Source organism: Mucor mucedo (genome assembly GCF_025094135.1).
Source record: "Mucor mucedo strain NRRL 3635 chromosome Unknown EV154scaffold_72, whole genome shotgun sequence".
Classification (NCBI taxonomy): domain Eukaryota; kingdom Fungi; phylum Mucoromycota; class Mucoromycetes; order Mucorales; family Mucoraceae; genus Mucor; species Mucor mucedo.
Window position 1 is genome coordinate 134,719 of NW_026252356.1, and position 23,401 is coordinate 158,119.

At 35.1% G+C, this 23,401-nt stretch overlaps 7 protein-coding genes and 1 non-coding gene across 8 annotated transcripts; 2 read left to right on the forward strand and 6 right to left on the reverse strand.

Annotated features, from left to right (window-relative positions):
- Positions 1 to 20: 20 nt before the first annotated feature.
- Positions 21 to 1,447, reverse strand: EV154DRAFT_515156 (TMEM164 family-domain-containing protein). The gene is made up of 6 exons (XM_051602228.1): positions 1,260 to 1,447; positions 1,104 to 1,202; positions 901 to 1,048; positions 654 to 837; positions 416 to 601; positions 21 to 356 (listed from the first exon to the last, which is right to left on the reverse strand). The coding sequence occupies exons 1-6, from the start codon at positions 1,349 to 1,351 to the stop codon at positions 193 to 195; spliced, it is 873 nt and encodes a 290-aa protein (XP_051455720.1). The 5' UTR covers positions 1,352 to 1,447; the 3' UTR covers positions 21 to 192.
- A 1,488-nt stretch (positions 1,448 to 2,935) lies between these two features.
- Positions 2,936 to 3,007, reverse strand: EV154DRAFT_t81. The gene has a single exon. It is a non-coding gene; the product is annotated as a tRNA-Glu (tRNA).
- Positions 3,008 to 4,733: 1,726 nt separating this feature from the next.
- On the forward strand, positions 4,734 to 5,834 carry EV154DRAFT_515159 (Snf7-domain-containing protein). Its single transcript, XM_051602229.1, has 5 exons — positions 4,734 to 4,912; positions 4,962 to 5,202; positions 5,263 to 5,384; positions 5,450 to 5,683; positions 5,740 to 5,834. The coding sequence occupies exons 1-5, from the start codon at positions 4,862 to 4,864 to the stop codon at positions 5,752 to 5,754; spliced, it is 663 nt and encodes a 220-aa protein (XP_051455721.1). The 5' UTR covers positions 4,734 to 4,861; the 3' UTR covers positions 5,755 to 5,834.
- Positions 5,835 to 6,531: 697 nt separating this feature from the next.
- EV154DRAFT_515163 (NADP-dependent oxidoreductase domain-containing protein) lies at positions 6,532 to 8,047 on the forward strand. The gene is made up of 6 exons (XM_051602230.1): positions 6,532 to 6,583; positions 6,634 to 6,839; positions 6,897 to 7,013; positions 7,072 to 7,133; positions 7,185 to 7,276; positions 7,331 to 8,047. The coding sequence occupies exons 1-6, from the start codon at positions 6,562 to 6,564 to the stop codon at positions 7,768 to 7,770; spliced, it is 939 nt and encodes a 312-aa protein (XP_051455722.1). The 5' UTR covers positions 6,532 to 6,561; the 3' UTR covers positions 7,771 to 8,047.
- A 365-nt stretch (positions 8,048 to 8,412) lies between these two features.
- On the reverse strand, positions 8,413 to 9,010 carry EV154DRAFT_592420 (uncharacterized protein). Its single transcript, XM_051606918.1, has one exon. It carries the CDS (start codon positions 8,936 to 8,938, stop codon positions 8,423 to 8,425), a length of 516 nt encoding a protein of 171 aa, XP_051455723.1. The 5' UTR covers positions 8,939 to 9,010; the 3' UTR covers positions 8,413 to 8,422.
- A 4,486-nt stretch (positions 9,011 to 13,496) lies between these two features.
- Positions 13,497 to 16,546, reverse strand: EV154DRAFT_604163 (uncharacterized protein; the record flags this gene model as incomplete). Its single annotated transcript, XM_051607384.1, has 6 exons — positions 13,497 to 13,583; positions 13,726 to 13,938; positions 13,997 to 14,348; positions 14,873 to 15,636; positions 15,694 to 16,385; positions 16,472 to 16,546. The coding sequence occupies 5 exons, from the start codon at positions 16,544 to 16,546 to the stop codon at positions 13,764 to 13,766; spliced, it is 2,058 nt and encodes a 685-aa protein (XP_051455724.1). The 3' UTR covers positions 13,497 to 13,583; positions 13,726 to 13,763.
- Positions 16,547 to 17,944: 1,398 nt separating this feature from the next.
- EV154DRAFT_515178 (uncharacterized protein) lies at positions 17,945 to 19,008 on the reverse strand (the record flags this gene model as incomplete). Its single annotated transcript, XM_051602231.1, has 1 exon — positions 17,945 to 19,008. A coding segment is annotated over exon 1 (224 nt), but the record flags the coding sequence as incomplete, so codon positions are not given.
- A 2,012-nt stretch (positions 19,009 to 21,020) lies between these two features.
- Positions 21,021 to 21,590, reverse strand: EV154DRAFT_483316 (uncharacterized protein; the record flags this gene model as incomplete). Its single annotated transcript, XM_051598567.1, has 2 exons — positions 21,021 to 21,217; positions 21,452 to 21,590. 2 exons carry the CDS (start codon positions 21,588 to 21,590, stop codon positions 21,021 to 21,023), a joined length of 336 nt encoding a protein of 111 aa, XP_051455726.1.
- Positions 21,591 to 23,401: the final 1,811 nt, after the last annotated feature.

Here is a 23,401-nt window from a genome sequence, read left to right on the forward strand (position 1 = left end):
AGAAATATCTAAAGAATTTAGGCTAGAATTTAATCATTTAACCCCTTTTTATTTTTTTTTAGAGCAGGAGCTTCTATGTGTGAGGGGCAGTTTATTTTTATTCTTAAAATCATGAAAGATATCCTCTACTGCTTATTTTAATGTGGAAAATTCGTATGCATGTCTAAATACGATAACCAATTTTTTTTTCGTTTATAAGCTTTTCTTTTTATCTTCGAGCTTTTGTTGAGGAGTAATTCCAACAAAGACCTTAATAAAAGGTTCAACCAAAACATAACGTGTCACAAACATTAAAAGGAAAGCAGCACTGTACATGATCAACCTATACCAATTTCCTGCTTCTATTAAGAAGCCAACTATAAAAAAAAACCAAGTGTTACAATTCTATACATCATGATAAACTTATTTACTTTACGTGTAGGGGGAACAAGGGTGTAGTTGATATTATATCCGGACCATAGTGACACAGCATGAAGGAGAGGTGAATGGTAAGATGCATATAAGAAAAAGCTGAACAGTGCCATATCCACATTAAGAGGTAACACTACGTAGCGCTTTGTAGTTAACATGTAGAATGGAAGTAATAAAATAAGACCATGTTCTACAATACAATTAGAATTTACAAATCCCCCCTATTGATCCTCCTATTTTACCTAAAAAGAAGTTAAAAACTTCACCCAGCATATCGTGATCTCTCAAGTCGGGGAACACCAAAGCTAATATTGAACCCCATAAAGTGTGTAAATAAATGTTGAACAACAATTGGGGTGTAAATTGAGACATGCCATTAGGCCATGCCATGATCACAATCAAGATCACAGCGCTTACATGGCAAGGCTACCCCCGTAGAATATTTAACCCATCAATACATTTGTTATCCTTTATTCTCTCTTTCCTTACCTGCAACAAAAAGAACTCAGTTCCAGTGTGTGCCTTATGAATTACAGTTACAACATATGACGCGACCATTGTGACTAGACATATGTTCTCAAACCATGATCGTAAAGGTCTCGCTTTATTTTCTACCAGTAAATTGTAGTTGATCCTACTAAAGAAAGATTCATTAGATACCTTTTAAACACAACTTTTTTGTATTCAGGTACTTTTTTAGGATGGCCTTGTAACCAAAATATGCTGCCATTATTAGATAGAACGGAGCCACAGTCAAGAATTCTACACCGTGCGATGTAGGTGATACATACCTATTTGGATCGTAAATCAACAAATGTGTGATTTCTACAGATTTTTTTTTGCTTTACCATGATCCACCTATGCCATCCTCGAAGTCGGTTTCTGAGCCAGGTTTAAATTTAAAAGAAACTAATTCTACAAACTTTCCAATTTTATCCATGATCTATGTATAGATCCACTCTATTTTTTTTTTGTGTGGCAAAAGTAAAAGAAAAAGAAATAATCCATATTGTAAAACACCTCCTTTGTAAAATTGTATATCGGAGTGTAAATACATAAAGAAGCCAAAGGGTTTCCATATTTAGAATGAGGTAAGTCTCTACGATTCAATTAAAATAAGGGCTATCGTTTGTTTACGCTGAAAGAGGAATAGTATAACATAATAATTCATGCAATACATCGCATTCGATAATAAGCCTAGCTTGATACATTTTCAAAATTGACTTCTTCCCCCCCCCCACCCCACAGAATTGAATTCTTAATATCAAGAATTAATCTACTCAAAATTTGTTTTGGTATCATTGTAGTTCTTTTCTCGGTGTAAAATTTACGTCTTTGTTAAGAATTTACATGGTAGAAGCTTGAACATACAAGGCGATAAGTCAATGTACCTTGAGGGAAAGTGTATTTGAAATCTAGGCTAATAAAGGAAATCACTACAAGGTAAAGTAATTATTGGTTAATTTTCGGGTTCAGAATTTATAAATTTTTAAAAAGCATTTCTGCAAACAGCAGATCAGAATTCTCTAGACGAGATAGATAAAGAATGAATTGCTCACAGACAGAGCAACAGTAAAACTATTATTGGCTCTCATATTGTTGATCAACAGAAGGGAGTACGCTATTGATAGTATTACTTTGAATGCACATACTCTCATTCTTGCTATAAGGTCACAAGTCTTTAACAAAACAGCGCCAACCTTATCAAACACAGTATAAGACAAAAAGCTTGTTTGCTTCAGTGGCGGCAATAACTTGCTATACTTACGTATCAAAACATACTCGTCAAAACCGGGAACTTCTGGGGAGTCCCTGAATTGATTCTTTATAAACGGTTGTCAAGTTGGCAATTTTATTTATTGTCCAGCCTGTAATATACGATATTCAGAAAAGCATTCCGATACATATAAATCCTGACTTGCAAGATACGGAACGATGTGAGCCGAACGGCGCTACTGTACTACCCGACTTCCAGACACTTCGTATATTTTTAATATTAAGCATGAAGGATAGAGTGGATCTTTTTTTTTTTTTTTGTCGTTGGGGACTTACAACACCTTTTCTTATACATCAATGTTAATCAATCAAAGTACTTATAGTTTGTACGATAGTCCTCTTTTGGAGCCTGCAGCCCCTCTCTTCCAAGTCAACATTATATTATATTTCGGACGTCATTTTTATTCGGGATAGCCCATTACAAACCAATAAGTTCAGCTTTATTATTGTTTGTGACTCAGTAGTGGTTTGTTTAATTAAGATGTAATGCAGTATCTACCTAAAATCGTAAAAAAAATTCGATAACTATCATAAGTGGTGCGATGATAAAATACACGCTTCGTTTGTCGTGGTTTCAGTTTTATCTTTCACTTAAATTAATTACTAAGCTGTTGGTTCCTTTATGTCATATTCTGTTTCTTCAAGGAAGGATACTGTTTTCTTAATTCAACTCGGAAAAAGTAGTTTTCTGCAATCAAAAAAAAGCACAGCTACATACACTACGGTAAAAGAAAACTACAAAAAGAAATTCCCTGACGGGGAATTGAACCCCGGCCGCGTCGGTGAGAGCGACGAATCCTAGCCACTAGACCATCAAGGAATGATATATTTATGAAATGTTTATAAAATATAATTCCATAAACTAAAAACACTAGTCACGTGACAATCAGGTGATGTCTGTAACGTGATTGGCTATAATTATACCGAGTTACTGCAATAAAGAAAGTGACCAAAGGATAAATCCCATACGAAGTACAATAGGATACATTTAGAATTGGAAATTATGGATACTATTAATAGGACTGTGAAGTAAATGACACCAAAACAGTCAAGTGTAAGCCTTCGGAGTGAAGCAAAGGTCGATCATCTCAGCTTGAGAACCTTTGACATCATAACACAAACTAGAAACCCATTTATATCGAGCATTAATGTTTTTAAGGTATGCGTGTTCTATTAAATAAAACTGTGCCTTCTTCATAGAAATGTTTCACTTGGTATCGACAAAGTTGTGAAGCGTACTGGTGGCTGTATTAAGACCGGTTAAAATTAATTATTTGGCTTTGTAGCAAATTGTCTTGATGTGAAGAAACTGCTTATCATAACTACTTATTCTCGATGGGTGTCAATAGAAGGAATTGAGAGTGTAAATTATACAGTAAATCGACTTTAAATACACACGACATTTAAATAATATGTTAATATTTTATATAATAGGTCTCTCACTACCATTATTTTAATAAACTTCCGTTTCTATTTACTATGAGTTCCCAAAACTTCCAAGGTAATATGTCCTGTCATATTATAAAAGTTAGCATCCTGGCATGTTATTTATAGGAAATAAACTATTTTAGCCACATATATGGATACATAATCATCTTTTATCAGCGAGATGTTGCTTTATATAACAATTATCTTTCTATATCACTTCATCCATATCCCCTTCAATATCCACATGTTTAAACTGATGCCTATGTTATTTTTACGCATACATCGCATTATTTAAAAGCTAAAATTGGGATACAATTAAAAGCTGCAGACCAATAATAATAGCTTGTACAAGAATATCCTGCAATCCTAATGATTATCGAGAAATTAAGTTCATAACACATTTTCATTACTTGGTTATTCATATTCATTGTGTAGTTTTTTGTTCTATTTTAGACCTCTTTTCCAAATCAAATTAGTTTAAAAACCCAGCATATCTTTAAAGTCATGTTCCGATTCCGTGTCTATGCAATTTAGACTTTATAAAATCGACAAAGTTCTTATCGATTCTAATTAAATTAACAAACCCAAATTATTTCATCGCTATCGAACCTACATATTTCATTTCCAGTGACATGTAATATGAGACCAAGAATCGGAAAAGAACCAGCTATTTTCTAAACAACAAGACTATGCAAGCATGAAAGCTTTGTGAATATAGAGAGCCAAAGCTAGAAAGAAGCAACTATTTTCTAAACCACATTCCCTTGAAAGCATAAATAATTAATTTGACTCTTCAGAATGAATACTTTCCAAGCAGTGAGAGCACTTATTGTAAAAAATACACCATTAGAGCCCGTGTCGTGGTTGCGCACGCAATAGCAAGTTCGTGGTGCTTTGAGTCAAAAACTCTATTGCTTCCGTGTTGAATCGTCTTCATTCCAGACAAAAGCGCAATTAATAGCTAGAAGGCGAGCGTATTACTGTTTTTTTATAGACCACATGACCTTACCAAACATAGTACGGTTTACTGATTGGTCATTGAATGAAATGATTGTGAAATAAGAGAAACGAAAAGGGAAGACGGGCATTTTCTTTTTTTTTAATCCTTCTTTGCCGATGACGAAATTATCATTTAAGCACCGCGCATTTTCGCTCTACATCAATCCAAAGACAAGATATCCGCGCAACAGCTTTTCTTCCTAAGCAAATTCCCCTATAAAAAGTGTTTAATATTTAACTTTAACATATGTCTGCTGCAATTCAAAGATTTTTTGGTAAAAAGACTCCAGATGAGCTTGTAAGTAGATTTAGTTATAAAGGTTACCAAACCTTACATCAACTTGTAGGTGAAAAAATGGAGACAAGAAATTCGATCACAACAAAGAGGAATTCAGCGTCAGATTCAAGCGATTGACAATGAAGAAGCTAAAGTCAAACGTTCAATCAAACAAGTTGCTAAGAAGGGAGATGTAAAGAATTGCAGAATGTTGGCAAAGGAGCTGATACGTTCTCAAAGACACAAGAATAGATTATATACCAGCAAAGCTCAAATGAACTCCATCATTATGCAGTTAGAGCATCAATTAGGTACAGCTGCAAAATGAAAAAAAATCGTATAGCGTACCTGAATTCTTACGGTTTCTTTAGCTACTATAAAGGTCGCAGGATCACTCCAAAAAAGTGGTGAAGTCATGAAGCTCGTGAATCAACTTGCTCGTTTACCGGAAATGTCACAAGTAATGCAGCAAATGTCTATGGAAATGACCAAGGTATGTGATAAGCAAAAAAAAAAAAAGAAAAAAACGACATATTTTTAAACTTAATATCTGTTCAGGCAGGTATCATGGAAGAAATGATTGGCGATACGATGGATATGATGGATGATGATGATATTGAGGAAGCAGCAGATGAAGAGGTCAATAATGTATTATTCCAAATAACCGATGGCATGCTTGGGGAGGCAGGAAATGTTGGCCCTGCTCTCGAGTCAAGACCAGCGGTCGAAGAAGAAGAAGAGGAGGATGAGGAGGAAGGCCCTGAATTAGATATGATGCAAAAGCGTTTACAGGTACGACTTTTTATCGCATATTTTTCCTGTCCTGCATTATTAAAAATATTTTATAGGCATTAAAGGGATGATACACCGAAGCTTCTGTATATTAAAGGATAGAGGATACACAATATATTATTAATAAAACAAGCCTCTTTCCATACATCTTCTTGCTATTTCGAATGCTTTTTGAATGGAATATTGAATGAGTTCCATAGGATTGGGCGACTTCAAAATTCTTAGGATCTCCCGTTGTGTGGTATAATGACAGAAGGGAGAAAAACATAACTAGTTCCTGACATACATTAACGTCATAAATATTTTGAGTTCGTTCCACAAATAAATCTTACCACAAATTACAGTAACATATCTCTCCCAAAGAACACAAATAAGATAAAATAAAAAAAACGTACTTGACAAAGCTAAGCCTATCCCATCTCCAAACATAAGATATACGGATATGAGAGGTGGCAGATAATAATAGGAAATTCATAATTTACTACTTCGGCAGTTAGTATCAAGGACAATGAATAACTGGACCCCATTTCTTCCCAAGGATCGCTATTAGCAAAAATATTTCTGTGGGACAATTTTAGAAATAGACAGTGAAAGGTCATACCAGAATAAATAGACAAGTCTATTTATCAAGGTAATCACAAAAAAAAAAAAAAAATTGTTCCCACCTCCAGACACAGGTACGCGCTTTAAGGTTAAAACTTTTTTTTTTAGACCGGTAGTAAAGTTTCAACCAATCGCTAAATAGCGTTGCAATTTCGGACAAAAGGAATAATTTTTTAATGCGATCATAGAATATAAAATGGTACACGATTTTCCGCATTTTTTGTTTTTGTTTTCTTTACACGCGATATTAAGTTTATCCATTACATTAGTAAACAATGGCTCTCAATAGAAAAATTAGTAAGACAGATTTCCTTTCAACCCCTCGACCATCAACTAACTTTCAACAGCTTTAAACACTGGCAAGGAGGTGGATATTGTTGGCCTCGGAACATGGTTGTCCAAGCCCGATGAAGTTAGAAAGGCTGTTAAGTATGCACTCGAAAACGGATATCGTCATTTGGATTGTGCTTATGTCTATCGTAATGAAGATGAGGTTGGTCAAGGTATCAGAGAATCTGGTGTTCCCCGTGAAGATATCTTTATTACATCAAAGGTACCGATCTTTTACCATTATTTTACAAACTAGCTAATTGTGTATTAATGTAAGTAGCTCTGGAATACTCATCATCGTAAAGAATACGTAAAGTCAGCTGTTAAGGCTTCTCTCAAGGCATTAGGTGTTGATTATCTCGATCTTTACTTGGTTCACTGGCCTGTGTCTTTTATTGTATGTTACCATATGCATGCCATGATAAGATCTTATTTTTTAACTTTTTTTTTCGTAGAACCCAGGAACACCCGAAGAAACACCTACTGTTCCTACAGTTGATTATCTCATTCCTAAAAAGTAAGAGTGAAAATTGATCAGAAAGGTATGTTTGACTAACCTGTATTTTAGGGACGGTAAGCTTCAAGTTGAATCTGTTGATCCTTTAGAGACATGGAAGGCTATGGAAGAGCTCGTCGAAGAAGGTTATGTCAAGGCTATTGGTAAGTAAAAAAAGAAGAAAAAATAAAGTGGACTGTGACTAAATATAAAATTAGGTCTTTCTAATTATAATATTGAAAAAATCAGTAATGTATTGAAGCATTGTAAAATTCAACCAAGTATGTTACAAGTTGAGCTTCATCCTGCACTCCTCCAAACGGAGTTAGTAGAATTCTGTCATGCCAACAAGATTGCCGTTACTGCTTATTCTCCTCTTGGAAACAATGTTTATGGCGAAGACCGAGTCGTAGATGATCCCATTATTGTATCAATTGCCAAAAAACTACAAAAGTCACCTGCTCAAGTCTGTATTTCTTTTGCTGCCCAAAGAGGTATTGTTGTCATCCCCAAAAGTGTCACACCCAGCCGTATCTCCGAAAATTTCCAAGATTTTGTGCTAAATCAAGAAGATTTTGATGCCATCGCCTCCTTAGGATCAAGAAATATTCGTTATAATGATCCCGGAGAAAAGGAGTGGTTTGTGGAGATTTTTTAAATTACATAAATAATAAAACACTTGGGTTCCTTCAGGTGTCTGATGAAATTAAACACATACTTTATAAAGTTCCCAGACAAATCAAAAAGTACCAAGCAAAATTGTTTGTTTAATTGGAAGTGTCCCAATAACACGCTTGGTGTCATGTATTTACTTGCGTCAAATGTCTTAGATCTTCCACAAACTGATGAAGAAAAAATAATAATGTTAAGCAAGATTGGAAATTGGAAATCAATAGCAGTATCGCTAGAAAATGGGAAAAAGTATTACATGCTCGCCTCTCCAAATGTCATTGAAGATATACTTGCAGATCAACCAACTGGTGTGTGGACATTTCCAGGTCAAAATACCACAAAGCCATCAGATTTGGCTTAATCAAGCTCAAGCTTCATTCCATTATCCACTGGACAACAAATGCATTTTAAGAATAGTTTATTAAGGTCATGAAGCTACCACATTTGGTGAAGTATATTTAGATTTATTAACAGGGTTTTTATTTCCTTAAACTGATAATATAATATTTACAATTTGTTTTTACAATTCAATTTTTGTTCGTATCAATGCAAATCAAAGATATAAGATGAAATACTTTAAAGAAACAACTCAATAAAATAGTAGCGGTATAGTGATGGTTTCTTATGTAGGGTATTATTTACGCTGAAGTGTTGTAAAAATACTTGATCACCACTGCGTTGGCATTTTTAATAGATGTAGTCATCGAATCAGCTAAAATTGTGAGTAATTGGTTCAGTTTCATATTGTTGATGACTGCAAAAGAATCTTCTTGTTGATCAATAAATTCACGGGTGGTATATTTTATTGGTCCCTCTTTCAATTTGCTACATAGATCATTTAGAACATCTAGTTTGATCTGGGCCAATATGCCATTGTTGATAACTGAAGTGGCGATTGATTGAAACAGTTGAGATAGCAATTGAGATTGTGAGTCTGTTTTTTGAGAAGAATCATAGTCGCATAGCGTCCAAATCGTGTAAGGTCTGTAGGAAATATCATATGCAAATGTACTGGATGAACGACATAAAGTATATGTGGATAAACAATGAAATTTTGATCTGAGGTGCCTAAGTTGATAGAAGTAATTTCCAACATCAATACTGGTTGTTGAGTCATCCTCCGCTAACATTTTTCCTAATCTTAATGATTCCATATTAATGTAATTATTTTTTGACCGCTGCGGACTCACTAAAAAAGGCACTACATTTTTAGTCCGACCGGAAAATGACCCATTTATTCAGTGAAAATTTTAGTGAACCGCTGCGGATGCTCTTAGACAGTCCCTCCTGACCATATATATTTTGCACCTACGCTTGCGCTTCGGTAAAAACACATGGTTCCCAGAAGGGTAAATCAATTGGGTATGTGCATGAATGCACAAAGCTTATACATTTTCGATGATACATAATAGCGTTAAAAAAAAAAAAAAAACTTGAAGATTGCATTATCATATTTGAAGGAGCCTTGATGATTATGAAATCACTTACCTTTAAGGGGACCTTTAGAAGGCAGTTGGTCGTGGTGCACCCAATTTTTGAAAAATTTTAGGTAGGTTATACACATAATACAGTTGTCGGGTTGAAAACGTGGTGCTACAAAGATAATACGTCAATGATAATTAAACCCAATCGAACCTAATTGCAAAAACAAATACTTACCCGCCATGCCTTCAATCACCCATTAATCTAACAAAAACTTACCCAAGGTTCAATAAAAGATAAGACTTGACCAAAGTCGTTGCTTCTTTAGAACACAATGCCTTAATTAAGGTCATAATACTATCCTGGACAGAAATAGAATTCTGATGTTGTCGAATTAATATACGCGCACAGTTTTATCATACCAAATAGAAATATAATTCAGATTATCTACAGACATGTTAAAATAATAAAAGAAGAGGGGAAACGAACAGTAAAATAATGGGGAACGTCTTTTATATACGAGCACAATAAAATGCAACACCTTTACTTTTTTCTCTTGTCGAAACCAAAACGATGATGTAGCTGCCCGTTGACTGAATTTGCGGATATCATACATTGGTATCGTAAAAACTGAACTATTCTACGTTTACTTACTATAATTCAAGAGCTCGATACATACGATTATAGTGCCCGTTATCATACCCAATTACACCAATAATTTGCCTCAATATACATGAGGATGTCGTGGGACTTTTGTTATGTAACAGCCAAATATATAAAAGTATTATTTAGAGGGTCAAAGATAATTTTATTATGATTGAGGTAAAAGCTTGTCTTAAATATCAACAAACTTTGAGTGACCTATGTCACGACAAGGATGCCAAATTCTTAGTTCACTAAAAGAAAAATCTTTTAGATCCATCCTTTACAGGGCGAAGACCTGATTTGGCGGCGTAAAGGACCCTACCCCTCCTATACATAGAGTTGAACTACCCAGGGGATAGCATGTTGTGAACCATGTTTTACCTCACAGAAAAAGGCGCGCGCCAAAGCACTCTAGCGATTTTATACCCTATGCCCAAATCAAACGTGATCAAACAAAGAACCAGCATATACAACATACACGTATTATTAACAGGATAAGGCGGGTTCAATGTCTACATCCCAACACTCAGCCCAATTGGACTATAATGAATGCAATCACCGCCACTTTCATCTCTTGTCCTGAGACTTTTACATCCCTGATCTGAGGACCTGCAGCAAGAAAGTGACAAAGAACGGCTGGATCCAACTAAACAGTGACTCCCAACGAACGTTGGCCTGATAAGGAATTGTCGAAGGGGTATGAAGTAGCCAGTAATAGACCCCGCAACTAGTGAGTTTGCACGAACGTTGGCCTGATAAGGAATTGTCGAACAGTAACAAGAATTGTCAGAACAAAACAAAACCTTGTCCCTCACTAAGAACGGGATGGGGGCCCCGCATGCTCGAACGTTGGCCTGATAAGGAATTGCCGAGCAAAAACAAGAATTGGTCTGTCCCTCATTAAGAACGGGAAGAAGATCCCGTAATCATTGCGCTTACCACGATAGTTAGCCTGATATGGACTTATCGCCCAGCAACAATGGGTGAGCTTGCACGAACGTTAGCCTGATAAGGCATTGTCGAACAGAAACAATCAATGAGCTTGCACGAACGTTAGCCTGATAAGGAATTGTCGAACAGCAACAAGAATTGTAAGAACAAAACAAAACCTGCTCTCAATAAGAACGGGAAGGAAGACATTGAGATCATCAACAGCTTCCCGAGTTAGGGTTAGGGTTATGTTAGGGTAATGCACAGTCAAATGAGTGAAAAAATAATAGTATGAGAACCAAGGAGAAAAAAAAAACCTGGACAGTAACGTGAGAGTGTATTTTTGAAAAAAGAAGTCACGGATTGTGTGCCTGCGTGCTCCCCCCCCCGCACATTAAAAGTGAATTTCGTGCATTTTTTATTTTTTTTATTTTTTTGTTCAGTCAAATCATAAAACTCCTAGTCGTCTTTTCTTAGCTTTTTTCTTAAAGGACTAACTCTATTCAAATACTTTTGTATCATCAACTCTTTATTTGTTCTATACGTGCCACTAAAACTAAGGAATCGTACAAATCAACGTGAATTACTATCGTATAGCAAAAGAACACAGCTTTTTAAAAATTTGGGAAGTTGTTAAGTGGAACTCATCGGATGATTAGACTGCATTTGGACGATCGGGAAACAAACTCTCTCTGACTTTATTTACAACGTAAGAAGCGTAACCTCTCAATACAACGAGATATCAAGGAGGAATATGTTATCTTGGGATCAAAATTAAGTCATGTTAAGGAGAAGCTTTACTGCTTTTACCCATCTGTATACAACTCTCTTAATCAACGATAAAAGTCAAATAACTGTTTAGACACGGACAACGCTATACACCTTTCATTACCTAAGAAGGCTTGGATTGTACGAACAAAATATGACCAATTCTTCAGATAAGGAAATTGCCAGCAAAAAGAGAGATCCACAGATAGACGCTGAAATTCAAACACACAAAAGGTTTCACAACTTTGGACATTTGAAGACATGTATGATTTAAAAGATGTAGTGACGATAATTGGGATGAAGGGTGTGGATTCAAACGCATAATTAGAATCTGTTCAAGATCAATATGATGAGGATTGAGTTGGAAAAAAACAGGACATATGCTCATCCAAAATGTATTCAAGAGGATTATACGGACCACTGGATGACATGAAATCGGGAATAATCGATTAACAATCATGTAAACTTAAAGTCGATTGCCACTTGAGAAGACAATACTACCCACGCACCTTTTTAAAAGTGGGATGATGATATGCGCTGCGGGAGATGACAATATTGGATATACAACCTAAACTGAGCTTTTCACTATGAGTATGAATGCGTTTAAACTGGATATGGCGGCAGTAATAACATCTCATCTTGATGAATCCTTTACTCTCTGCAGGGGCAAACATGTCATAAACCTCAATTAGCATGGTTGTCATTATTATACATCTGTAAAAAAAACACCTATCTTAAGAATCCAATGGCAACGATGTTGCTGTCTCATCCTTGATACAACAAGGACGCTTTAAAAAGCGGTATAAATGAAATGGAGTTGAACTCAGACGATTAAATGGGATACATACTACGGCTGGCCCTGGTGTGACATTCAATATTGAGCTTTATCAAAGTTTACCTTTTCAAGTTGTCTTTTACTATTATAATAGGTTTTTTTCAATTATACCTGTCAACCTCTTCCGATTCATTTTCCATACTATCTTTCCATCTTCAAATTTCCTTCGGTATTTGTACCTTGAAGGACACCGTAGTATGTTTACTGTTTTTCAAAATAAGTGAATTTAGATAATTGCATGGTTGTTAAAACTAAAGGATAATGAATAATGAATTCTACTTTGTATTATACTTAGCATCTTTTTCAGGTCATCAACAGAATGACTTAAAAGCCCTCTGGGTGGTATAAGAAAAAAAATTGACATGAACAAAGACGCCTTATTAATATCTTTTCCTTTCAGTTCTTAATAACGGTAGCTAGCAAAATGCTTGTATTTATCCCAGTGAATTCTCTAGAAGCAACACGTTTCTATGACCCCAATTCCACAGTAAACTCATCGACAGCGTTGTCTTTGCATTAAATCACTGTTTTTTAAAAAATTTATAAACACGTAAACAAGCACTTAATTATATTATTACTCACCTTTCTCCCTTCTCTATACAGACTGGAATCGCAGTTGTCAAAGAGGTATTGATATAATAATAACAAAGGACACAATAAAAATAAGGTATAGTGATATGCAGGATGTCTATACCATTGAGCAGTGGATTCTTCTGTATTGGGGTCCTTCATTTTAAACATTCTCAAGACAAAAAATTGGCCAATCTACCATAAGCAAAAGAATATTACCTGATGATGAATCTCGGATTCGTATATCTGACTACCTTGATATCTAGCGACATCAGGTTCATCACGGATTTTAGAAAGAAGTGTATTCTCGATTCTGATGTGTCTGACATCCGCAACAAGGCAACACGCTACGATCCAGATTTTCCCGGGTCAATAAGCATTTACTTTAGTTAAATGGTACATCATGAGCTGAGCGTTTAGCTGGGAAGTGTTATAATAAAAAACCAAACCGCAAGACTTGAAATGCAGAAAGTAATTAAGTGCCATATCCCTTTCGAGTATGTTTAAAAATGAGAACACAATTTTTGCATCATTGGATATATTGTGAAAGCCAAATCAAGAAGTCAACAGCGTTTTTTTTTTATTGAACCAACGACCTTTTATTCTCACAACCATATACAGTTTTGACACTATAAATTCAGACAAACATAAGTTAAAATTCAGATAAATACAAAAATTGATTCAGATCAATAAAAAAAAATTCAGACTTCTGAGCTTTTTTTTTCAGACGAATCAAAATTTAGTGTTCAGAAATTTTAAAACGGGTAATACCTGCATTAAATAACTAAAGCGATAACTTTAGTGGAAAATTATTTTCTTTCTGCTTTTTCTCGACTAAACAAAGCGGGTCGTTTTCCAGTTTCCCTCAAATGGTTCAGTATTTTTTTAAAGTTTAAAGCCGCAGCCAAATCACGATTCCACATTCTTCTTGCAACAATACCAGATGTATTCTCCATTTTTCTGTAGCAAGCAATGTTCTTACACCTTATAAATGATTAGATAATTTCTTGTCAATGCAGATTTTTAAATTAATATCACATACCGAAGTAATCCATGACATGTAATGGTCGGCATTTTTCGTCTTTGATATGGTCTTGGATTCACTATGGTTTTGAACTTTTCCAAAGGACTTTCGCATGTAGGACAAAAAGAAGACGTCTTGTATTCGTCAATTAAATATAGTTTAAATACGTTCTTCTTTAACATATCAATTAACCCTTTATTCCTAGTTGGCTCTTGAAACTTGACGTTTGGTGCTGACCAATTTCCAAGTATCAGCGTTGTATTGGATCCAAACTTGTTTTTCAGTTTTCTAACTAATTGAGCATCATTTTTGTCAAAGTACAGTTTGCTAGAAAACTTTAGTTTACGGAATGGCCAAATCTGTAGCTTTTCTAAAAGTTAACTTGCACGATTCCTCAATAGATCCACTTGACCTGTTTCTGACATAAATTTAAGTATTTCTACTTTTCTTATTATTTAAACGTCTTTTCACATGATTTTGTTGCATCATAATATCCAAATGAGTAGCATTCATATGAAGTAAGTGAAAGCATCAGGAGGAACTTGGGTTGAGGGTAGTAGCCTCGAAGTCTTGTCACATACAAATTCCTAAAATACAATTAGCCTTTGTTAGTCACATTGAACTCAAAGCAAGAATTAGGAAAATATACTTGTGTTGTATTGTAAGTTTCGTTTCCATAATACTCTGCTTAATAGAATATCGACAGATACTCTTTATTTGAAATAATTCCAATAGTTTTTTATCTTTACTGAAAAGGATTCGATTTTTGACAAAACCACCTCAGCAGCCTTGATAATTACAGGTTTTGTTTTTTCTCTCAAAGTCTGAGATGTCTTTGCATTTTTGTTCTATTCATTTTTGTATATATCAAAGTTTGCTTATCTTCTGTGTTACTAGTTTCCTTGAGGCAATACATAAGATCACGTCTTCCAGGATCTATAAGAACACAGTTTCCTTCAGTCCTTCTCAAGTCTGATTGGCTAACCTTCTCTATATACTCTGTTTGATCAACAGTAACCTTTGTTGTATTCTTTGCTTTGGATGTCTTTCTGTTGGTATCCATATTTTGTTTTATGACTGATATACCAACTCCATCTGTTTCGATGGTCCCTTGAAATCGTATAGATTTATCAAATCCTTGGTTCTTGAAAACCTTGTTCTGAAGGTTAACTACATCACCCCATGTGTCAAACTTGTTCTCTGCTTTTAGTTGCGACTTTTTTTTGAGAATATGATGATGGATTATTTTGCTATCCAATGTCATATAACAAGGAATAAAAGTAGTGCGTAAAGGAAAACAGGTAAACATTTTCATTTTTTTCGCTTCAAACATTACAGCTAATTTAAAAAAAGCCTTGAAATGGTTCTCTGGTCTTGCCTTTACGTCATAATAAACGGAATTTCTTTGGAACGAGTAGTTCTTTGTGTAACTTGCGTAAAACATAGCCAATTCTTCTAAAGATTGAGCATCTAAAAGACCTCTCTCTGGAATCTCTTTTTTTGCAATGGCTTGCTTCACCTGGTTGCATGGCTGATAAACCTCTTTCCGGATAGCTGTTTTGATGGCTTGCTCAGTATAACCATTTGCTTTCAGTTTCTCACGAAGATTGCTTGCTTTTTCATCCTTCTTAAACAACTTGTTCACAAAACTGCGTAATCTATTTCCAAAATGCGCCTTCAGGTTATTTATATACGCTGTCTAGATTTTAGTACACTCATATAAAGCAATTTGTTGAGCGTTTGCAAGTGGGATAGGTGTATATCGAGCATTTGTACAATATTCCTTCTTGTATTTGAGAATTATCTGTCTATATTTTTTGGTTATATCCTTAAGTCTTGAGGAGTTTACGACTTTAGTCTGAATAAGGCTTAGAAACACTTCAACAAAAAAATCTTTCTTGATAAATTCTTTGAAATCAAAGTCGTCATCCGATTGCAGTTCTTGAATAAGTATGTATTTAATAAAAGCAAATGTGTGCGTTACTAAAATGTTTGTTGTATTGACTAAATCATATAATGGCTGTATGTATTCTTGTTTCCAAATACTTCTTACAGTGGTTTTAACGGCCATTATACGGTTGGGTGTAGCATTAGAAGATTCATGTGGTTCATTACTCTTTTTAACAGATTTTAGAACAATTTCAGGATCAACAGAAGTTGTAGATGAGTAAGAAGCCTTAGGTACAGAAGGAGAAGAAGTATCCCTTGACTGGACAGTCCACGAAACAGGATTATCTGTATTATCTGCTTGTTTGCTTGCTTCACCAGCGTCATATTTTGTGGTGATATATATTGATGAACTATCTATATCCATATCTGCTTCAGCATCATTTAAATTTTCATTAATGTTTTGAAAACTAGAAGTGGAAGCAATTTCAGTGTCTACAGCTTTGCCTTTTCCTTTGAACTTTTTTCCTCAACATATGTGGACATATTTTGAAATTGTAGACTTGGTTTTTACGGGAAAATCTTTTCGAAAGCACAAGTTGCTACCTTTGATAGACTGGCGAAATTTTTTCTTATCGTATCCCTATCAGATGAGTCGGAGATCTCATCAACACTTATCATTCAGAAGAGTTTGATAGCGACAATTGATAAAAAATCATGAAGAAATTTGTTTTAAAGGATACCCAGCAATCATAAAATATCCAGGAGTATCAAGGAAAAAAAACTACAGTTGAGTAAGTGAGGAATGAATGGGTACGGCTTGTTATTTTTCGCTTCGTCATTTGTTGTCGTCATGGCATAGATGTCATATATGTGGGACGTTTCAAAAAATCCAAAAGCCTCTCGTGTTTCTATGATAGTCGAGCGTTTATACCAGAGAATTACGCGGATCCGATCCGCCTCTTACATGATCCAATCAATTATTTAGAAGTGCAAGACAAACAAAACAATAATGAGAGGTGAAAAATTATGTTAGTATATTAAAAAAAGTAGTTTACTCCATACCTTTCATCATACATAGAGTATCTGCATAAGTCGATGCTGTAACAAGGCAAGTATCAAGTTTTTGAACTAGGTTTCGAGTGGTCTGAATAAACGAACTGTTGAATGCAGTACATTTTATTTCTTTCTTAAACTGATCTAGGAAAGGCCAATACAGCATTAGTTATAAACAAGTGCCCTCGTAGTGAGAAAGATTAAACTAAATCTTAATCCTCATTGGGTTTTAATTTTTTTTTTATATATAAACAAGTTTTTTTTTTTCCTTCTTTCCCCCAAACAAAATTTTTCTTTTAAAAAATATAGTAAGTACATGGGAACATCCCATCCTTATAATGAACTAAAAAGGTACTAGACATATTGTTATATCCCGCTGGTTGTTATGGCTTAACTTACTACTTTATTTTTTGCGTATAAGGTTGCTGTCCACTTCAAATACATGATTGTCAACTACGGTGTAAGTCTATTTAAAAACTTGAAACTGTGTTTATATTTTCTAGATAACAGTATCTTTATTAGTTTGATTCAGCTTTATTAAAGGTAAGTCATATACATAGTTAGGTACCACTTCTGCATCTGTCAGTCTCCATATACCACCAGGACAGCCGAAACTTTACTGTGTATGGTGTCCGGTTTATGTGATGTTGTTTGTCATCCTTATAGTACACATCCCTACAAATAGGTGTTCCATAGTTTCTGTACATGTATAAATTATTCACCGATTATTTCGTTATTAAATAAAAACCATTATAAACATTATTTTTGCCCGTTATATTTTATTATATCCAATGTTATTTTTTGTAAAAACCATCTAGTATTGCAAGGGTTAAAGCCCTAGTTTAATAAACATTTAAAAAATATCCTCCAATACCAACTCATTAAATAATAAGGTTATGATGTTTTCATTCGCCGGAAACAGGAAGTAGCGGTCGGTTTTCATGCAAGAATGGACCGCGACCTCTGGTCCAGGTACAAAATAATTACCGCGACCGCTGGTTCAGGTACAAAATTATGTACCTCGACCTCTGGTCTAATTTTTTCGCGGTCCAAATCATACTTCTAGATACCGGAAAAATTTTTTGCGGTGGACCTTTTAATTTTGCTCATTTTTCAAATCAGTGTAAACTTAAGTATAATACTTAATTTTTTTCGTTTACGTTGTTTCTTCAGTGGTCCATTACGTGCATTGTATTCCAAACTAGCTACTGATATTACTTTATTAGGAAGGTAGATAGTTTATTCTTGAAAGCGGTAATTCTCTCTTGTTTGTTTTCCTTTCGATTCGGTGCCAAATGGACATGACGGAGCAAAAGCAATGAAATATTCAGCATCCCATTACAAAGGTACCGTAGTGTCACACTTGTTCTTAAAAACATTGGTCGAATATATTACCAAACTCATTTTTATCACATATCTAAAAGCTGAAGAAAAATTCAATGTAGTTACTCATATCTACGAATCAAAATTTTCAAAATTACCCTAAGCCCACAGTGAACACCTCTCATGGTTGGTTGAACATAAAGAGAGCACCATTTAAAGATGAAAGTGGAAAAGCTGTAAAATGCTTCCACTCCAGACAAAGCTAACAAAAAAAGTCCTGCCAAAACATTCATACTTTGAACGTACGTCAGACTCTCTATCCAATAAACATTTAGTTGATTGCAAACCATAGTAGCATGAGAATTGTTTTCTACAGCAGAAATTAAAGTTGGTTAAACGCTAAATACAATTTGTATCATGAAAAATTACCATTATTCACCCTGACAAACGTATTTAACATTCTAATCAACAAATCTTCTCTGACATTTCCAGTAAACTTTGTATCTGTCGAGAACGTTCTAAACGTATCATTTTTTATATTACCAGCAAGCGCAGTTGGGCCATCTTTGAGCAAACCAGCATAATCCTCCCAGGATGTTTGATAAACACCTAGAAGTGATTTTCATACGAGACTCTTAACTGTATTTTTTTGTGTTATAGTCTTTTTCCATTGGTTAAGAGCCTTTTTTTTTTGGATTCGGTTGCTTTGATTATCTCTGCTGTACATGGATTTGTCATTTAATACTGCCTCAAGTCAGCTATACTATCCTGGACAGAAATAGAATTCTGATGTTGTCGAATTAATATACGCGCACAGTTTTATCATACCAAATAGAAATATAATTCAGATTATCTACAGACATGTTAAAATAATAAAAGAAGAGGGGAAACGAACAGTAAAATAATGGGGAACGTCTTTTATATACGAGCACAATAAAATGCAACACCTTTACTTTTTTCTCTTGTCGAAACCAAAACGATGATGTAGCTGCCCGTTGACTGAATTTGCGGATATTATACATTGGTATCGTAAAAACTGAACTATTCTACGCTTACTAACTATAATTTAAGAGCACAATACATACAATTACAGTGCCCGTTATCATACCCAATCACACCAATAATTTGCCTCAATATACATGGGGATGTCGTGGGACTTTTGTTATGTAACAGCCAAATTATTTAGAGGGTCAAAGATGATTTTATTATGATTGAGATAAAAGCTTGTCTTGAATATCAACAAATTTTGAGTGACCTAAGTCACGACAAGGATGCCAAATTCTTAGTTCACTAAAAGAAAAATCTTTTAGATCCATCCTTTACAGGGCGAAGACCTGATTTGGCGGCGTAAAGGGCCTTGACCCCTCCTATAAGTATAGTTGGACTACCCCAGGGGATAGCATGTTGTGAACTATGTTTTACCTCACAGAAAAGGACGCGCGCCAAAGCACTCTAGCGATTTTATACACTATGCCTAAATCAAACGTGATCAAACAAGGAACCAGCATATACAACATATACGCATCATTAACAGGATAAGGCGGGTTCAATTTCTACATCTCAACACTCAGCCCAAAAGGACTATAATGAATGCAATCACCTCCACTTTCATCTCTCGTCCTGAGACTTTTACATCCCTGATCTGAGGACCTGCAGCAAGAATAGTGACAAAGAACGGCTGGATCCAACTAAACAGTGACTCCCAACGAACGTTGGCCTGATAAGGAATTGTCGAAGGGGTATGAAGTAGCCAGTAATAAAGACCCCGCAATTAGTGAGTTTGCACGAACGTTGGCCTGATAAGGAATTGTCGAACAGTAACAAGAATTGTCAGAACAAAACAAAACCTGTCCCTCACTAAGAACGAGGTGGGGGGTCCCGCATGCTCGAACGTTGGCCTGATAAGGAATTGTCGAACAAAAACAAGAATTTGTCTGAACCAAACAACCTGTCCCTCACTAAGAACGGGAAGAAGGCCCCGTAATCAGTGAGTTTGCACGAACGTTGGCCTGATAAGGAATTGTCGAACAGCAACAAGAATTGTCAGAACAAAACAAACTCTGCTCTCAATAAGAACGGGCGAAAGATATTGAGGTCGTCAATACCCTCCGATGTTAGGGTTGTTTGGTTGCATTAGGATGATGTACAATCAAATGAGTGAAAAGATAATAGTATGAGAACCAAGGAGAACAAAAAAAACCTGGACAGTGGCGTGAGAGTGTATTTTTGTCAACACGAAAAAAAAGTCACGGATTGTGTGCCCACGTGCTCCCCCCGCACATTAAGAGTGCATTTTTTTTTTTTTTTTTTTTTTTTTGTTCAGTCTAATCACAAAACTCCTAAGTCGTCTTTTCTTAGCTTTTTTCTTAAAAGACTAACTTTATTCAAATACTTTTGCATCACCAACTCTTTATTTGTTCTATACGTGCCACTAAAACTAAAGAATCGTACAATTCAACGTGAATTACTATCGTATAGCAAGAGAACACAGCTTTTTAAAGAAGTTGTCAAGTGGAACTCATCGGATGATTAGACTGCATTTAGACGATCGGGAAACAAACTCTCTCTGACTTTATTTACAACGTAAGAAGCCTAACCTCTCAATACAACGAGATATCAAGGAGGAATATGTTATCTTGGGATCAAAATTAAGTCATGTTAAGGAGAAGCTTTACTGCTTTTACCCATCTGTATACAACTCTCTTAATCAACGATAAAAGTCAAATAACTGTTTAGACACGGACAACGCTATACACCTTTCATTACCTAAGAAGGCTTAGATTGTACGAACAAAATATGACCAATTCTTCAGATAAGGAAATTGCCAGCAAAAAGAGAGATCCACAGATAGACGCTGAAATTCAAATACACAAAAGGTTTCACAACTTTGGACATTTGAAGACATGTATGATTTAAAAGATGTAGTGACGATAATTGGGATGAAGGGTGTGGATTCAAACGCATAATTAGAATCTGTTCAAGATCAATATGATGAGGATTGAGTTGGAAAAAAACAGGACATATGCTCATCCAAAATGTATTCAAGAGGATTATACGGACCACTGGATGACATGAAATCGGGAATAATCGATTAACAATCATGTAAACTTAAAGTCGATTGCCACTTGAGAAGACAATACTACCCACGCACCTTTTTAAAAGTGGGATGATGATATGCGCTGCGGGAGATGACAATATTGGATATACAACCTAAACTGAGCTTTTCACTATGAGTATGAATGCGTTTAAACTGGATATGGCGGCAGTAATAACATCTCATCTTGATGAATCCTTTACTCTCTGCAGGGGCAAACATGTCATAAACCTCAATTAGCATGGTTGTCATTATTATACATCTGTAAAAAAAACACCTATCTTAAGAATCCAATGGCAACGATGTTGCTGTCTCATCCTTGATACAACAAGGACGCTTTAAAAAGCGGTATAAATGAAATGGAGTTGAACTCAGACGATTAAATGGGATACATACTACGGCTGGCCCTGGTGTGACATTCAATATTGAGCTTTATCAAAGTTTACCTTTTCAAGTTGTCTTTTACTATTATAATAGGTTTTTTTTCAATTATACCTGTCAACCTCTTCCGATTCATTTTCCATACTATCTTTCCATCTTCAAATTTCCTTCGGTATTTGTACCTTGAAGGACACCGTAGTATGTTTACTGTTTTTCAAAATAAGTGAATTTAGATAATTGCATGGTTGTTAAAACTAAAGGATAATGAATAATGAATTCTACTTTGTATTATACTTAGCATCTTTTCAGGTCATCAACAGAATGACTTAAAAGCCCTCTGGTTGGTATAAGAAAAAAAATTGTCATGAACAAAGACGCCTTATTAATATCTTTTCCTTTCAGTTTTTAATAACGGTAGCTAGCAAAATGCTTGTATTTATCCCAGTGAATTCTCTAGAAGCAACACGTTTCTATGACCCCAATTCCACAGTAAACTCATCGACAGCGTTGTCTTTGCATTAAATCACTGTTTTTTAAAAAATATATAAAAACATAAACAAGCATTTAATTATATTATTACTCACCTTTCTCCCTTCTCTATACAGACTGGAATCGCAGTTGTCAAAGAGGTATTGATATAATAATAACAAAGGACACAATAAAAATAAGGTATAGTGATATGCAGGATGTCTATACCATTGAGCAGTGGATTCTTCTGTATTGGGGTCCTTCATTTTAAACATTCTCAAGACAAAAAATTGGCCAATCTACCATAAGCAAAAGAATATTACCTGATGATGAATCTCGGATTCGTATATCTGACTACCTTGATATCTAGCGACATCAGGTTCATCACGGATTTTAGAAAGAAGTGTATTCTCGATTCTGATGTGTCTGACATCCGCAACAAGGCAACACGCTACGATCCAGATTTTCCCGGGTCAATAAGCATTTACTTTAGTTAAATGGTACATCATGAGCTGAGCGTTTAGCTGGGAAGTGTTATAATAAAAAACCAAACCGCAAGACTTTAATTGCAGAAAGTAATTAAGTGCCATATCCCTTTCGAGTATGTTTAAAAATGAGAACACAATTTTTGCCTCATTGGATATATTGTGAAAGCCAAATCAAGAAGTCAACAGCGTTTTTTTTTTTTATTGAACCAACGACCTTTTATTCTCACAACCGTATATATTTGTAAGTTTCTACCATTTATAAATAAATCGCTACACAGTCTGGGAGATATACTGAATCAGCACCACCACGGACCTACGTCAGACTCTCTATCCAATAAACATTTAGTTGATTGCAAACCATAGTAGCATGAGAATTGTTTTCTACAGCAGAAATTAAAGTTGGTTAAACGCTAAATACAATTTGTATCATGAAAAATTACCATTATTCACCCTAACAAACGTATTTAACATTCTAATCAACAAATCTTCTCTGACATTTCCAGTAAACTTTGTATCTGTCGAGAACGTTCTGAACGTATTATTTTTTATATTACCAGCAAGCGTAGTTGGGCCATCTTTGAGCAAACCAGCATAATCCTCCCAGAATGTTTGATAAACACCTAGAAGTGATTTTCATACAAGACTCTTAACTGTATTTTTTTGTGTTCTAGTCTTTTTCCATTGATTAAGAGCCCTTTTTTTTTGGATTCGGTTGCTTTGATTACC